The sequence below is a fragment of the Hemiscyllium ocellatum genome, chromosome 4 (genome assembly GCF_020745735.1).
Source record: "Hemiscyllium ocellatum isolate sHemOce1 chromosome 4, sHemOce1.pat.X.cur, whole genome shotgun sequence".
NCBI lineage: Eukaryota > Metazoa > Chordata > Chondrichthyes > Orectolobiformes > Hemiscylliidae > Hemiscyllium > Hemiscyllium ocellatum.
The window spans coordinates 133,933,504-133,951,464 of record NC_083404.1 but is presented as its reverse complement, the minus strand read 5'-3'; the positions used below and the strand labels follow the sequence as shown (position 1 = coordinate 133,951,464).

General features: G+C 38.4%; 1 protein-coding gene across 4 annotated transcripts in view; it reads left to right on the top strand.

Annotated features, from left to right (window-relative positions):
- LOC132815107 (intermembrane lipid transfer protein VPS13B-like) overlaps positions 1-17,961 on the top strand; it is a 945,713-nt gene that overhangs the window by 565,867 nt on the left and 361,885 nt on the right. For all 4 annotated transcript variants that reach the window (XR_009644627.1, XM_060823876.1, XM_060823877.1 and 1 more), the window contains exon 24: positions 2,965-3,185. Coding sequence is in view for 3 of the 4 variants with exons in the window: in XM_060823876.1 (XP_060679859.1) it covers positions 2,965-3,185 (221 nt within the window). In the remaining variant the exon portion in view is untranslated. The remainder of the gene's footprint in view (positions 1-2,964; positions 3,186-17,961) is intronic.

Sequence of the window (17,961 nt, the reverse complement as noted above, 5' to 3'; positions counted from 1 at the left end):
GGGGCATTTCATAAAAAAAGGATTTTTGGAAGATTACAATCAATGTATTCTCAGTCATTGTAACTACTTCCTTTAGTGCAACTGATCAAGTGCAGGAGACTTACCAGCTTTTAGTCTCATTAATTTCCATAGTTTCTCCAGTGATCATTTTTATGTTTATCTCCCCCTTGATTATTTTAAAATTTTGGAATATTAATAGCGTTTTCTATCATGAAGATTGATGCAAATTATTTATTCAACTTGTCTGCTATTTCCTGGCTCTCCCTTTATTGTTTCCCCAGCCATATTCTCTGATGGGTCTATGTTCACTTTGACCTTTCTCGTAGTTTTTACATATTCAAAGAAGCTCTTGCTGTCCATCTGTATATTACTTGTCAGTTTACATTCAAAGTTTATTTTCTCTCCTTTTTTTAATTGGTCATCTTTTGTTGGATTTTACAACTGTCTCCGTCCTTTGATTCATCATTAGCTTTTGGCACATTACATATATTTTATTTCAATTTAATACTATCCTTAATATCTTCAATTAACTGTTATTGACTTGTCTCCTTCCTAGAATCTTCCTTCCTCACTGGGATATTTCTTTGTTGTAATTTGTGAACTATTTTCTCAAATTTCTGCCATTTCTTTTCTCAACAATCTTTTATGCTGAACTCCTTTCACAGTCAACTCCAGTCAACTCTGTCCCTGCTTCTTTGCAGTTACCCTTATTAAAGTTCAGCACAATTACTTTTGACTCAATTTCTCACTCTCAAAATTAATGCTCCATTCTGACATAGTTTGGTCGCTATTTTCTCGAGGTACTTTTGCTCTGAGGTCATTTATTAAATCTTCCTCAATTACGCATGATCAGATCCAAAATAGTTGACACCATTAAAGATAACCTACCAGAATTTGTGCTTTGTTTGTAGTCACTGAATACTGCCAAATGAACCGTGGCTACATAACAATAATATGGTGCTTCAAGCTGTGTTGTAGTAATTATTGTCTGACTTTGAGTCTTCACATCTATATGGCACAAGCACTTTTTGTTATGCATATATGAGTAGGAGAGTGTCATTCAGCACTGTGAGCCTCTTCCACCTTTAGTTTAATTCGTGACTGATCTTAACTCCATTTACCTGCCTGCTACTCTATACTGTATTGCTTTTCTGTTATTGTGTTTTTTTCACAGCCTGTCCTTCCTTTCATTGCTATTTGCAACCTCTATCCATACTCAACAATTTGGAGGTAATTTTACTGATTTGCTGTCCCTAAATATCTTGACCGCTCAACCATGTTCTCCCCTTCTAAGACCTGCTTCATTTCCCATCTCTTTGACAAAAGTCTTGGTCACACTCACTAATATTCTCGACTTTGATTTCCAACTCATTCTTTTTCCATAAAAATCCGAGACAACTTGGAATTCTTCTCAATGTTAAAGTGCTACCTAAATAAACACTATTGGTGGTTTTCTTGTTGTTCTGTTTATCTGATGTTCAGCTCATCATAAATTAGTGAAATCTCCATATATTTATCATACTTGAATTTAGTGAAAGCTGTTGTCTCAGTTAGTTATTTTGTTTTCAACAGATAAATTTATCTGCTACAAATTTCTCATACCTGATCTTGTAGCTACCGTTCAGGGCATTGGGGGGATACAGCGTTAGTTCTCCCATTGAATGTCTAGTGGCTATAGTTGTATTCCCTCTTGATTCACATCACAGTAGCTTAGATGTTGTCTCGGTTTTGCTACATTTAGACTGAATACTGAATACTGTTAGTACTGAATAAGTTGCGAATGGTGTTAAAATTCAGATTTTCAGTCACTTGGTGTAGATTCATCCAGAGTTCCGTTGGAATAGAATTGAAGGAACTTGACTTGCAACAAAGGAACAGTAAGGTACTTCCAAGTCAGGATGGTGTGTGGCTCACAGGGAAACTGGCACATGGTGGTGATCCCCACTGCAGCCGTTGCCTTTTTGTTTCTTGGTAGTAGAGGCTATGTGTTTGGAAGGCATTGTCAGAGGAACCTGCCACTTTGATGATGAACACGTATACGTAGCCAGGTCCCTCTGCTCCTGCACCCATATAAGTATTGTATTTCCTTTATGTATTACTTATCCACATTCTTAGCACCAAATTGTGTGACCTCGCACTTCTCCACATTCAACTTAATTTTTAGATTTAATTTATGAGATTTTAGCTTCGCTGGCTGGGCAAACAATTATTCCCAAGCCTTCTTACCTTTGATAATGTGGTGGTGGTGGTGAACTGCCTTCTTGAACTGCTGCAGTCCTTGCGGTGTAGGGGCAACCACAGTGCAATTAAGGAGGAAGTCCAGGATTTTGGTCCACTGGTAATGATGGAGTAGTAAAAATGATGTATTGCTTAATGGAGAACCTGCAAGTGGTGGCGTTCTGTTGACCTTGTCCTTTTAGGTAAAAGTTGTTTTCTGTGTTGAAGCCTTGGTAAGTTGTTGCAGTGCAACTTGTAGATGATGTGCATTGCTGTCACTGTGAGTCGTTGCTGGAGGGAGTGAATGTTGAAGGTGTTCAATCAGATACCAATTAAACACACTGCATGTTCCTGGATGATGCAGCCTTCTTCAGTGTTTTTCAAACTGCACTAGCCTGGGAAAGTGGGGAATATTCATCACACTCCTGACTTGTGCCTTGATGATGATGGATTGAATTTGGAGAGGCAGGAGGTGAATTATCCACCATAGAATTCCTAACTTCTGACCTGTCATTGTAGTTACCATATTTGTTAATTTTTTGCTCAATAGTACCCCCCGGATGTGAGTTGTGAAGGATTCAGCAAATGATAATGCCATTGAATGCAGTTATCTGAGGAGTCACAAATAATACGAAACATTGTGCAATGAATGCGCTCACCTTATGACAGATGGAAATTGCCACCCTTAACTCGCATTTACGCCAGGGGACATTTGTTAAAATGGTTATTTAATTTTTTTCTTCTCAGGTGATGCTTTTCCCTGGACCATCAGTCTCAGCCAGTTCAGTGTGTATACTCTACTTGGACAGCTGAAGGCATGTAATCTTGTGGAACCCTTGGGCTGTACCTCGACTCTGGCCATCACCTCACATAAGCTGCAAAGCTCCAGCCCCGAAACCAGACATGCGTTTGTTGTCTGTCTCCATGTGGATCTGGAGTCTCTGGAGATGAAATGCTCAAACCCTCAGGTTGGTGTTAGCACAGCTAATTGATTTATTGTGGGGAAAATAAGAAATGACTTTCTTTAAGTTAATTTGTCCTGTACTTTATAGGAGAATCCTTATTCCATTAAACATCTTAGCTCTCTCTTTTGAGTTTGGTGACCAAGATCATGGAGAAAGATTAGTTTACTGCTTTGATGTGCTCTCAAGTTTTTTTTGTAATTTAGATTCTTCCAAAAAAAATTTAGTAACTGCAGTCTAAAGTGCATCTTAAAACTGATGGAGTGAAATCAGTTACAGATGTCTAGTTTCTAAAAGTATTATGTAGCAGAATTAATGTGCAGCAGCTTTGAAAGTGTCCACTGGAGCTGCTTGTTCAAGAGTTTATCATAACTTCACACAATATGTTTATAGATGTGGGCTGTAACATTAAAGAGATTTCAGATTTAAATAATATAGCCTTGAGTTCCCATTAATCAAATACATTCCATACAGCGGTGGAAATCTTCTGCCAAGCCTGAAATTCTTCATATTTTTGTTATCTCAAGAAAAATCACTTTGCATTGATTTTGATCCTGAAAGTCTGAGACCAGTAGCATAGGGGATTTTTTTTGTACTACACAAAATCCACTTAATCGTGGTAAATTTTAATTTTTTCCTTGATTAGTGTAACATATCATTTCTGAACATTTTTAATCATTACTTTTGTTTATTTGTGCATCTCTTCACTTGTCTGGATGAGTGTAGTTCCAACAACACTCAAGACGCTCAATACCATCCAGAACAAAACAGCCAACATGATTGGTAACTAAGTCAGTCATCTTCAACATTTACTCCCTCTACCACCAAGGTTATGGTCGTGGCAGGGTGTACCATCTGCAAGATGCATCGTTATAACTCTCCAAGGTTCCTTGGACAGGACCTTCTGAATCTGTGATCTTTAGCATCTAGGAATTTCCCTCCAAGCCACACGCTATCTGGACCTGGAATTACATGACTGTTCCTTCACTGTCACAGAGTCAAAAGCCTGAACCCCCTTTCTAACAGTAATGTGGATGCTAAAGATTTGTTTATACAATGGGAAAAATGAGCTTGAATCAAAACTTAAATTGCATAGCTCTCCAACCAACTGGCAAAGTTTAAAGACTTGGCTAACCTGTACGTTTTCAATTTGTCATTGAAATTTATCTGTGCTAGAATATAGTAGTGTCCTGCTCTACCAAGTCTCTCATCTTTCAATCCATTTGAATTTTCACTAGTCCCTTAAGCCTGCAGCGGAAGGCAACAACATTAGATGTTTGGAACAGACTTCCGCATTCAAAGAAGTTTGCACTGTTTAAACATTAAATTGTCCACTTAATTTCTCATAAACTGGAGACTTTAGTAGTTAGTGTGTTTTAAAAGTTTGCTTTCCAACTGCGTTTGGTGTATGTCATCAGATTGCTTCATCTCCAACTGTCGTGATGCATATTGGAATCCTTAAGGTTATTGATAATCAGGATTGTTAGCTATGCTCATTTTAGATTTAGCGTCTGGCAAAGGAAGGTGCTGAATGGAATGTAATTGAACACATTGGGCCAGAATTTGCTGGTCAAAGAATAATGACATTTATAATAAAATTGTTATCAGTGTGTTAAATAACCTAGCAATTTCAGCAAGGAAGAGATACATGGTGATTTGAAAATGACAGGATAACTTGTGTCTTTTTACCAGCAGCCTCTTAAAATGAAATCTCACTGTTGATCTCCTATTGAATTTCAACGAATTACTGCATTGACATGGTAATTACAGATTAAACTCACTACGGAATGTTAGGTCAGGTATTTTCCAAAGGACCCTTTCAGTGACAAATTGTGTAAGAACATAGGAGTAGGCCATTTAGCTCCTGTGCCTGTTCAACCATTCAGGATCATGGCTGATTTGTGTTTAACCCCATATACTTAGGTTTGGCCCATATCCCTGAATACCTTTGCTTAACAAAAATTGAAAAGGAACAACTGCTGTTTGTGAAAGAGGGTTCCAAACCTGTATCACCCTTTGTGTGTAGAAGTACCTTCTAACATGTCTTCTCAAAGATCTGGTTCTAATTTTTCGATCATGCCCCTAGTTCTAGAATCTTCATCCAGTGGAAATAGTTTACCTATATCAACTCTGTCTTCTCCTGTTAATATCCTGAAGACTTCAATCAATCTGGTGCTCTGATTCAGAAATTAAACAGCTGAAACTGTGAGATCTTATTCCTGCTGACAGTAAATTGTATATGGAGATATCAAAAATTTTAATCTAATTTTTACAAAAAAGTTCCTTCCTTTCCCTTTCTTCATCCATTCGCTCTCACTTTCTATCTGTGACTAATTTTCACCCTAATTATCACTGTTGTTAGTCTGTATTTGTCTTTCTCAATTATGAAATCTCATTGACTAATTAGAAAGAAACTGCTGTCCAAGATGACTTGTCAAGCCTGCACTTTCAGCAGTTTCTAGAGCAAAAATCTTTATAAAAAGGGCACGGCCATATAGACTGAACCAGCACATTCTGTGCTGACATTTGCTTTTAACTGTGATTAATGTTGAAAAAAATGCTGTGATTAAAATCAATCTTATTCCAGTTAAGGCCACCCTTATCATAGACACAATCACCGAGTTCATTGCAACAATCCTTCTTTCCAAGGAAACTAACTTGGAAGTACAAATGGGACATGGAAAAAAAATTAAATATAGTAATAATGTGGAATTACAATAATGTAGAAAATAATGGAGATTTAAACTCACAGAACTAGACAGTTACCATCGCAGTATTTTAGAGAAAATACTTGGGACCATTGTGGATTTTAACTATAATTTTATTTTTAAATTTGAGAGTAGTTCCTTCAAATTAAAAATAAATTACTCATGTTTATACTGATATGGGAAGGAACAATCGGAATTATGGACCAGTAAGCCTGGTATCAAAAAGAAATTCAAAACTCTTTTATACTTACACTAATAGTAAAAGTCTTGTAAGAGGAGTGGGACTGCTGGGACAAAAAAGAATTTAAATGTGGAGACAGAAAGTATAGACTGAGCTACTAAATTATTACATTGTATCTGTCTTTACAAGACAAAACGATGTTGCTAGTTGGAAAGTCGAGAAAGATCCCTCATTTTGAAATCACAGCTACTTCTTTGAGCAGCAAACGCAGCAAACAATTTTATGTGCAAAAGGTAGTAATCATTTGAAACTCTCTTCTGCAAACTGCAATTGCTATTTAATTAATTCAATTTAGATCTTTTTTGGTTAACCCAGGGTATTAAGAGATAGGCAACTGTGAGATTGGAATATGGAATTTAGTCACAGATCATTCAAAGTCTTATTAAGTGGAAGAACGGGTTAAAGTAACTACTATTGTTCCTGTATTTCTCTGTGAATTCTCTCTTTCCCTACCCTGACTTCTTGAATGCTGATGTGATGGTTGTTGAACTAGTTCAAAGAATGAAGGCAATAAATACTTTTATTAGTTTGTTACATGTAGTGCAAATTGCTTATGGTAAACTTTCTTTAATTCAAGTTATTAGATTTCACAGTGACCTTTCATTCATTTAAATAGCGTTCTAGCTCAGCCCCAGAACTGATGATTGAAATCTTTTATTCAAATTTGAAATAACTTAGTGATATGACAATAGTTTTACTTAAAAAATAGAGAATGAAAATACACTTCTATGTTAGAATGGGTGCTTTTCTGTTGCAAGGACATTATCAGAACAGAATTTAAGGCACTTCATTTTGCACCTGGCTCTCTTGTGCGTGAACTTCGAATTTCCCAGAAAACAAGTATTCCATTCACCAGAGCAACAGGTCACCTGAACCAGAAATAGATTCCAATACCTTTCCTCTTCTTATTTCTGGCCAACACTTTTGCTTTGAAACACTTGTGTAACCTGAGAAGTAATTAAACTCTAGGAGATGTTAGGATAGTAATTTAAGTAGCTATATAACAAAAAAAGAAGTATATGAAGAAGTGTGTCAATACTTCTGTGAAGTCTTTGTTAATTAGATTTTCCTACACAAGCAATCCACTCTTTGTGGATGCTAGGAAATTGTTTCCGTTAGGCAAGGAGACTAGGACCCGTGGACACAGCCTTAGAATGAGAGGGGGTCAATTCAGAATAGAAATGCGGAGACATTTCTTCAGCCAGAGAGTGGTGGGCCTGTGGAATTCATTGCCACAGAGTGTAGTGAAGGCCGGGATGCTAAATGTCTTCAAGGCAGAGGTTGATAGATTCTTGATGTCACAAGGAATTAAGGGCTATGGGGAGAATGCGGGTAAGTGGAGTTGAAATGCCCATCAGCCATGATTGAATGGTGGAGTGGACTCGATGGGCCGAATGGCCTTACTTCCACTCCTATGTCTTATGGTCTTATGGTTTTTAAGTGGGAAGCTTACCATTTTTCCCACTTTGATAATTATGAAACATTTAAAACTAAAAGTATAAATCGTTTACGAATAACCTTAATTGAAGAAACAATCGTAAAGCAAGCTTCTACTTAGATAGCTACTTGAAAATTATCAATGACTGATAGGGCTTTTGCCCAAAACGTCGATTTCGCTGCTCGTTGGATGCTGCCTGAACTGCTGTGCTCTTCCAGCACCACTGATCCAGTTATCCCTTTGAGTTGAATTTCATATTTTGTTGTCCCTGGAGCCAACATTGGAATGAACTGCATATACAGTGGAATATTAAGTTTTCATTAACTGAGAGATACTTACATAATTGTGTTCCATTGCGTTGTTATATACAATATAATAAGCACCCTATTCTGCCATATTATGCTCAAAGCAAGATGTTTTGTTGTAGAACTGCTTAATGAAAAATAGCTCCCGCCCTATTGCTTTTAAGATCATCTTAAGTATATGAGTTCGCATTCTGTTGTTTGCAGAATACAGCTTGACCTGACCTGGTGTATATTCTATGCTGAATGCCACATCTTCTATTTATTTTAACATTGTATAGTGTACACGCTTTCTTCTGGGCCAACAAAAGATGACACACATTTACAAGGTTCCACATTTGAGGTGGAACTCTAGAATTTAGTAGCTCAAATAAAATCAATTAATTTTGACTGCAAGCATGTGACATTAAATGGAACCCATTTCCCCTCTGAGGTGGAAATAAGAGTCCATTACATTATTTCAAAGAGTCATGGAGTTATCCCCATTGCCTCAGTTTACCCCTCAGCCAACATCACAAAACACATTATTTAGTTATTGTCACAAAGCAATATGTGGAAGATTGTTGTATTCAGTTTGACTGTAGAATGTTTCACCATGTCCTTGGGTCATGGAAGTCATGATATAAGTGTACATCTTTCTTTAACTGTGGATCAACATAACTTAGGCAGCTTTTAATATATCTTGATGTTGAGAAAGTTTTTTAAAGTTCTAATATTCCACAGTGAAGTGGTTAAAGAATGTAGTCCCTTGCACATTCAGGTTTTTGTAGTATAAGAGATATCTGGAATTATTCAGGCAATTGCAGAGTATGTTAGGAATTTCCCTTAATGCTTTTCTCTGATTTCATGAACAACAATGTGCGACACACACTGGCTCTTATTTTGGATGATGGCAATGGGCGTTGAGCTCATTTCCTGAATAATTAAATGCTTGGTTGGACAGAAAAATAGTTTTGTTATTTTTAAATATTCACTAATAGTCGGATTTGAAATAATTAATAACAGGAATTAGATGATTACAGTTATCAAATTGCATTCACAAAATTGTGCAATTGCTGAGCTTAAGCTGTAGTTCACCACAAAATATTTGATTCAAATATGATTTATTATATTTATTCTTTGCTAATTTTTAGTGGATTGGAATGCTTTACTTTGTAAAATGATTCACCATCTCTTCCAGCTGGTAATCTCAACAAACAGATTATGCAAAAAAAACCCTGTTTTTCTGCTATTTACAGCTTTACAGAAGTGTAACTTACTGTTGCCATTTACTATTTCATTCTCTGGCCACAAGGCCTGATGGTGTCTCTTTGCATTTCGCCAGAGATGAAGAGACACCATGCATCTGTCCGAATGTCTCTCAAGTCAAAATTCTGAAATACCTGCACTGAAGCCAGTATCTCGTCACGAAGTCACCCTTTATTTAAATGTGCACAGTACACTGGCTGTGGCCAGCCAACTCAGGGTCACAGAATCTCTTAGAACTGAGGAGATTCTATATTCCCTGTTTATCCTTCTTTTTAAATGAGGTGCTTTTCTTCCAGCTTGCAATGAGTTTCTCTGGAGCACCGCGGCAAGCCTGAGACACAGATGTTGACCAGAGAACACAGTGATGTGTTGAAGTGGCAAGCAGTTGGAAGTTTGGAGTGTTTAGATTAGATTACTTACAGTGTGGAAACAGGCCCTTCGGCCCAACAGTCCACACCGACCCACCGAAGCGCAACCCACCCATACCCCTACATTTACCCCTTACCTAACACTACGGGCAATTTAGCATGGCCAATTCACCTGACCCGCACATCTTTGGACTGTGGGAGGAAACCGGAGCACCCGGAGGAAACCCACGCAGACACGGGGAGAACGTGCAAACTCCACACAGTCAATCGCCTGAGGCGGGAATTGAACCCAGGTCCCTGGCGCTGTGAGGCAGCAGTGTTAACCACTGTGCCACCATGCCGCCCGTGTTTTTCACAGACAGAAAATCCCCTGTTTATATTGGTCAGCAAGGGGTTCCTGATTGACCCAGGTTAACAACCCCAATCAAGGAACTCATAGTTGTTAAGATTCACCTGGTTCCAATCACTACATCACCTTACTTTTGAAATGAAGATAGATAATACCACTTTCCCAAGGGCAATTATGATGAATAATAAGTATAAACTCAAGGGCAGAATTTGAAAATAGGTGCAGGACCAGATGGATGAATATTCCATATGTGGAGAATTCATTAATGATAGTAAGATAGGTTGAAAGAGCATTTAATAAAGCATATATGATATCCCAGGCTTTAGAGTACAGGACCAAAGAGGTTAGTTTGAATTTTTATAGGACGCTGAGGTTTGACCTCAAGCAGAGGACTGAGCCAGGTTCGGGATGCCACACTTCAGGATAAATAGAAAGGCCTTGGAGAAGGTGTGGAAAAGTTTCACAAGAATATTTCCAGGGATGAGGATTTTAAGCTGTGAAGAAAGGTAGGAAACGTTAGGCTGTTTCCTTGAGGATGAGAAGGCCAAGAGGAGATCTGGTAGAAATATTCAGAGTTATAGTGAATCTGGATAAAGCAGATGAGGATAAACTATTTCTATGCACGGAAGGATCAAGAGCGAGCAAATTTAAAGTAATTGGTAAAAGGAGCAAAAGTGACATAAAGCTAAACTATGTCACTCAGCGAGCAGTTGAGGACTGGAATGCACTGCCAGAGAGTGCGACGGTGGCAGTCTCAATTGAACATTTCAAAAAGAAGTTTGAATTTTATTTGAAAGGGTATACTGTGCAAGGTCACAGGAAGAAGGCGGGTGAATGGTACTTAGTGATTAGCTCTTATAGAGAGCAACTGTAGACAGTGTGCCAAAGGCTTCCTCCTGCACTGTTGTTTCTGAAATACTCACTATTTTTTCTTTATTCTGTAGCTGTCACTAGATAGGCCAGTATTTATTGCCTGTTTCTAATTGCCCTTGAATCCATTAGCTTGTTAGGCCATTTCAGTGAGCAGTGAAAAATCAATCATGTCATGATAGGCCTGGAGTTACCTTCCCTAAAGGGTTTACATGACAATTGTTTCAGAATTACAATAGTTTCATTATTACTGAAACTAGATTTTTGAAAACTAGATAATTAATTGAATTTAAATTCCTCCAGTTATCATGGTCCCCAGAGCATTAGCCTGCACCTCTGGATTACTAGTCCAGTGACATTAACACTACACCAATTTCTCACCAAGAAAGATTTTTAAAAAATTGAGTCCATGTTGATATCCTAATCGCCTACTACTTGTAAAAGGCAGATACTTTGGGCTCCCAGTAACAGGATCTTTCTAAAATACTGTATCACCAGTCTTGGCTGGACAATAAGAATACTGACCCCATTTTGAGGTCTTAATGTCTTGTTATCACCAGACGAAAGCAGTCAACATTGACCTCAATTTGTTTTTCTAACGTAAGGGAAACTTAATAGAGTGGTTAACTATGTTTCCTTTTGTAAGGCTACAACAGTTAATAACTACTCCCTGTAAAGATTTTTCAATATAATGGCATTTCCTGAAACTTCACACGACACTGTGTTATACATGTAAGTTTATTGCTTTAAATATAGCCTGTGCAAGGTCCACAGAAATGGATAGTTTGTTTAAATAAATTATAGTGTGTGATAAAATATAGTAATTTGTACTATTAGGAAGTATTTATGGAGCAAGCATTCCTAATTCATTGTTCAACAACAAGTAAACTATTGACTACAATTTTCTCAAACATTAATGGTTATACAGTATGTAGTAAGTGATTTACTGTGATCATTACCGTTCGTATAATGCTTGTGCTCAATGCCACACAGGATGTGTTTCCCATTTTTCACTCATTTCTTTGAAATAATTTTGAAAACAAATGTGTGCCTAAGGACATAAGTATATTCAAACAAGGTTGATTGCATGTTGTGCTTCTTTTCCATTTCTGAGTTGTTGCATTAGGAATGGCTAAGGCAAAGTTAATTCGTTCTTGCAGCATTTTATTTACTTCATAGGCATTAAACTGAAGTCTTTTTTTTTAATTGCAGGATTACTTTTCAAAATAGTGCATGTCAATGAATTATATAACAGTGAAGTTGTGTACTTCAGTAAATCACATTTCTAAGTTGATGGTTTTGCCAGATAATTACTCAAATATTAATTACATCAGTAAGGTCTAATCCAGAATCCTTGATGATCTAATTTTTTGTTACAAAATAATCAGTAATGTACTTAAACCCAAGGTAATGCAGATTACTTCATCAAATTTTCATTTCCATCTTTTTCAATTCTATCTTAATGATACGATGCTTATTTCAAACCATTGCTATTTTTGAACATGAAAATGAAACAGTTGAATGAAGGTGGATTTTGCAGTCAGGATTGTAAAAGACTGTAATTTATAGTGTAAAGTAGTCTTTCACATTTCAAAACATTTATCATTCATAATACTTAAATTCTGATGAAATTTGATAGATGACCCATTCAGAAACCATTCTGCGCATTAATCTGTGATATTTTGAAGCTGATACTATTAAACAACAGGGCAGTTTAAACTCAGTTGTGAACTTTACTCATTGAATATAACAGAGAGGTTTGAGTGGATCACGAGGGGAGGTGTGAAGTAGTGATGGAGTGAGTTAGAAATGTCCAGGGGATAGAAAGCTCTCCTTCCTGTTGGGTTTAAACAACCAGAATTATATTTTGGCAGGTAATGAGTTGAACAGTGTGATGCTGGAAAAGCACAGCCGGTCAGGCAGGATGTGAGGAGCAAGAGAGTCGACATTTCCATTTGATTAGATTAGATTACTTACAGTGTGGAAACAGGCCCTTCCACCCAACAAGTCCACATTGACTCTCCGAACAGGAGCCCACCCAGACTCATTCCCCTACATTTACCCCTTCACCTAACACTACGGGCAATTTAGCATGGCCAATTCACATAACCTGCACATCTTTGGATTGTGGGAGGAAACCTGAGCACCCAGAGGAAACCTACGCAGACACGGGGAGAATGTGAAAAAGTCCACACAGACAGTTGCCTGAGTGGGGAATTGAATCCGGGTCTCTGGCGCTGTGAGGCAGCTGTGCTAACCACTGTGCTGCCCTGTTCTGGCATAAGTTCTTCATCAGGAATGAGGGGGTGGCCCAAGAGGGCTGAGAGAGAAATGGGAGGGGTGTGGGGCTGGGGGCATGGAAGCTGGGAATGCAATAGGTAGATGAAGATGGGGGTGAAGATGATAGGTTGGAGAGGAGGGTGGAGCGGAGAGGTGGGAAAGAAGATGGACAGGTAGTTGAAGAGGGCGCTGCTGAGTTAGAAGGTTGGATCTGGGATAAAGTGGAGGGAGGGGAGATGAGGACACTGGTGAAATCCATATGATTGAAGTGTCCCAAGGCAGAAGATGAGGCGTTCAACATCCAGGCATTGGGTGGTGAGGGTTTGGAGGTGGAGGAGGCCCAGGACTTGCATGTTTCTGGCAGAGTGGGAGGGGGAGTTAAAGTGTTCAGCCACAGCGTGTGCTGTTGCTTAGTGTGTGTGATCACAGAGCTTTCTCTGTAAGGTTCCGCTGTGTAGAGGAGACTACATCAAGAACAACGGACATAGTAGATGATGTGTGGAAGTACAGGTAAATCTCTGTCAGATGTGGAAGCATCCTTTGGGGCCTTGGACAGAGGTGAGGGGGGAGGTTTTACACTTCTTGAACTGTCCTACCTGTCCATCTTCCTTCCCACCTGTCCGCTCCACCCTCCTCTCTGACCTATCACCTTATCCCCTACCTTCATGTACCTATTGCATTCCCAGCTACCTTCCCCCCCCCCCACACACACAGCCCCAACGCCCTCCCATTTATCCCCTGCTGCTCAGGTGCTGCCTGATCGGCTGTGCTTTTCTAGCACTACACACTTCGACTCTGATCTCCAACATGTGCAGTCCTCGCTTTCCCCTTTTGGCAGGTAACGCCAAAGTTCTTAGACATGGATGTGAATTCACAGCATAAAATAGCCATCATTTCTACATAAATTTATTTTGAGGTAAAGGCAAGCATTTGTTCACCATTTTTAATTGTTTTGCTTATCTGTTGGATTTTGTGTACTTAAACTCATAATTCTTTTACTCTTCTACAGTTAGTAGATTTCTTCCATTTGAAAAAATAGTCCAATTGGTCATTCATGGGCTTAAAGAATATCACTTTGTACCACCTCATTTTGAACTGTTGTCTGCTTTGATTTTGTTTCACTGCATCAAACTTGCTTCTTCTTTCTGCAATATTTCCTGTCTATCTGAACTTGGTGTCCTACGCAAAAACTCTGCAGCTTCATCTAAGTGATCAGCACAGAACCTTCAACAAGGCCATGCATTCCCTCTTTGATCATCCCAACATTGTTTAAGTGCTGAGACATTCTACCTGATTGGTAAATTCCCCACAGCTGATAGGCCTGAGTTTCCTGCTTTCTGTCCTCTCACTGTTCCAATAATGCAGTGATAGAAGCATAATCCAGTATCTGACAACAAAAGAGTGTTGAAAGGTAATGACTGATCCTTCTTGTTGTTTCAATATGCTGAGGCCAAAATTAGTAGGTCCTGGAGATAGATATTTTAGTCCTATTATTTCATTCCTTACAATTTTTTAAAAGTTTGTATCAAATTGACAAAGCTTTTCCCCTTCTTGTTTCTATCCCTGTTGTTTTATTGTCTTCAGTGAAAATACATGCAACACACTCATTTAATATATCTGTCATTACTTTGTTGTCTGTTACACTATCAGCTGCATCTAATTTTGGGCAAACATCATTGTAAGCCACTCACTCTTAATGTCAACTTTTATTTACATGTTGCCATTCATATTTCCTTTCAACAGCTCTTAGTAGCTGAAGTCTTCTATTGAAGGTCATTTCCAGGTGTGAGGACCATTTTGTGCACTCTGGCACAATCTTTTGGGAAGTGACCTACTAATTTACTGCCCATGCATCTCTCGGCCGCTCAGCACTCCCACTGGGAGAATTGGGCAGTTAGAAGACTGGATGAAAATCCTCGAAATCGAAGTGTCTTTGGAAGCGAGAATAAAGTGACAGAAATTGAGAGGCCCTTGGCCAGTGGGAATTTTAGAGCTGAGAGCAGACACTAGAGGATTGGCGTTGACTGCGTTTAAGGCCTTTCATCCCACATTGCAATGGTTAAGCCAGTGAAAATCCTAACTCCATCCTTCTGTCTAGTTCTATGATGAAATATAGCTGATTTTGCAAAACTTAAATTTGGCTTTGATTACCAAAATCCTCAAACAGTATAACCATTGAAATTTCATCTCATTTAAATATGAATCTTATGGTTTGATAGTGCTCAAAAATATAGTCTTTCAAGTGTAAATATATGGCGGCAAGCCATACCAGTTAGTTAGCGATTGTCAATAACTTCTTCTGAAGGAGGGTCGTGTCAGACTTGAAACATGGATTATCTCTCCCCAGATGCTGACAGACTGCTGTGTTTCTTTAGTTTTTTTTTGTTTGTATTTCAGATTTCTAGCATGTGTAGTATTTTTATTTGAGTGGTCATTAACCATTTGTCAGCACAGAATCTTAAATAATTTCACTAGTCTGATGCTTGACGAGAGCACGAGTGTGTGTGTGTGTGTGTGTGTGTGTTTTCGCATTAAGTTCTGTGAATTATTTTAAGTTACAGTTCTTCTGCCTTGTATGTCTTTTTGCATGAAAGTCCTTTCTATAATGGCATGAAAGTGGTATAAACAAACATAGTTGGAAAATTTGAACGTTTCAAGAATAGTGGTCAGAAAGAACAGTGTTTGAGGGAGTGAGTTTGTGAAAAAACATTTTTTAAATTTGTAAGATGATGCTGGCAATAATTTAGTCAGTGCTATTTGTTTTGAAGTGGTTTGCTTTGGAATCTTTTTAAATAGCAACAGATTTGTTCCAGTTGTATTTTGAGAATGTAGCATTATTGTTGAATTGAAGAAACAAATTAAGCTTTTTTCATTACATTTGTCTTGCATGACTGATAATCTTACTCTTCATCACTGATAGATCTTCTACTGAAGTCAGCTTTGTCAGGTGCAGCATTCCTTCCAACAAAACTGCAAATAAACTAGCAACATAATTAGACCTGAAAAAAAAGCTAGTTTTACTGTTACCCAAAACATCTACTAATATTAAGAAAGGAAGATTATTTATTTAAAAACATCGTGAAGTAGAAATCAGTGTGTATTGTGTATAAGTAGGTGTAAAAATGCTTTATGAAGTTTAAGTGAATGGTAGTTCCATGAAGTTATCTAGTATTGAATTTACCATAGAATAACTTGCACTGCATTTTCGACATGGATGATTTTCACTTAACTATACAATGAGGATGAAGTTATATTATTTGCTCTGGGATTTGAGTGTTGAAGGCAAGGCCAGCATTTATTACCCATTAGAAAGTTTTCTTTTTCCTCTGTAGGGGTTTGATACAACTGTGTGGATTGCTGGGCATGTGCAAGGTGATGAATGTTTCCAACAAAAGAGAATCTAACAGTCACCGCTTGAGATTCAGTGGCATCATCATCCTTGAATCTCTCACTATCAATATGCTGAGGTGGTAACAATTAACCAGAAGCTGTTCTGGACTGAGTCAGAAGTCACACAACACCAGATTGTAGTCCCAACAGGTCTATTTGAAATCACAAGCTTTCAGAGCACTGCTCCTTTGTCAGGTGAAGTGACTGGACTGACCATATAAATGTGGCTACAAGAGCAGAGAAGAGACTTGGAATTCTAGATTAGATTAGATTTTGTACAATGTGAAAACAGGCCCTTCGGCCCAACAAGTCCACACTGATCCTCTGAAAAGTAACCCCACCCGGACCCATTCTCCTACCCTATAATTATCCCTGACTACTGCACGTAACACTATGGGCAGTTTAGCATGGCCAATTCACTTAAACTGCTCACCTTTGGATTGTGGGAGGAAACCATAGTACCTGGAGGAAATCCTGGGAGAATGTGCAAACTCCACTCAGAGACGGGAATCGAACCCGAGACCCTGGTGCTGTGAGGAAAGAATGCTAACCACTGAGCCTCTGTGCCACCCTGCATGAGTAACTTGCCTTCTGTCTCCCCAAAGACTCCTCCATCTACCAAGCACAAGTCAAAAGAGTGATGGAATTGCTGCCAATTATCTGGATGAAGTGCAGCTCCAACAAAGCTAAAGAAGCTTGATATTTTCCAGGACAAAGTAGCTTGCTTGATTGGCACTCCATCTATCACCTTCAAAAATCATTCCCTTTGCGACCAACAAACAGTCACATTACTTCTAGTGGATGACACATAGTTATGCCATGACTCATCGTGGCTTCTTCAATGGTACCTTCCAAACCCATCGCCTCTACTATCTAGAAGATCAAAAGCAGTAGCAGGAACAATACACCTGCAAGTTCCACTCCAAGCTGCACATGATACTGATTTAGAAACATTTTGCCATTCCGTCACTGGCATTAGGTCAAAATCTTGGGGCTTCCTTTCTAATAGCACTGTGGCTGATTCTACGCTCCAGAAACTGCAGGTCTTTAAGAAGCCAGTTCACCACCACCTTGTCTAGGGCAATAGAAATGGGTGATAAATGATGGTCTCATGAAAGATTTCCACAACTCGTGAACAATAAAAGGAAAAAGGCCTGATTGCAAAAGGATAGCAAATTTCCTTCAACAGTCAATACATACTTTGGGATTCTTACAGTCCTATGAACTATAAAATTGGCATTACTGGTACATAGCAAATTGGTCACAGTTTAGTCCTGATGCCAAATTGAGTGACTTTTGAGCCACCCTGCATGATGATTTCATGCTGTGTATCATGGAACCTTTCAGATCTGCCAAATATCCAATCAAAATTAAATTATTTCAAAAGATGTAATATCTAACATTTAGATTCGATTATGCAATTAGACTGACTCTGCTAAATAATCCTGAATATGTTAAAACTTACACCAACAGCCAAACCAAGATTATCAGAGAGACTTGTAATGGCTCACTTACATTTGCTAGGACTGGCAAATACTAGCAGAGAAAAAAATACTTGTCCATGCATTGCATCTTTTATAATTAAACA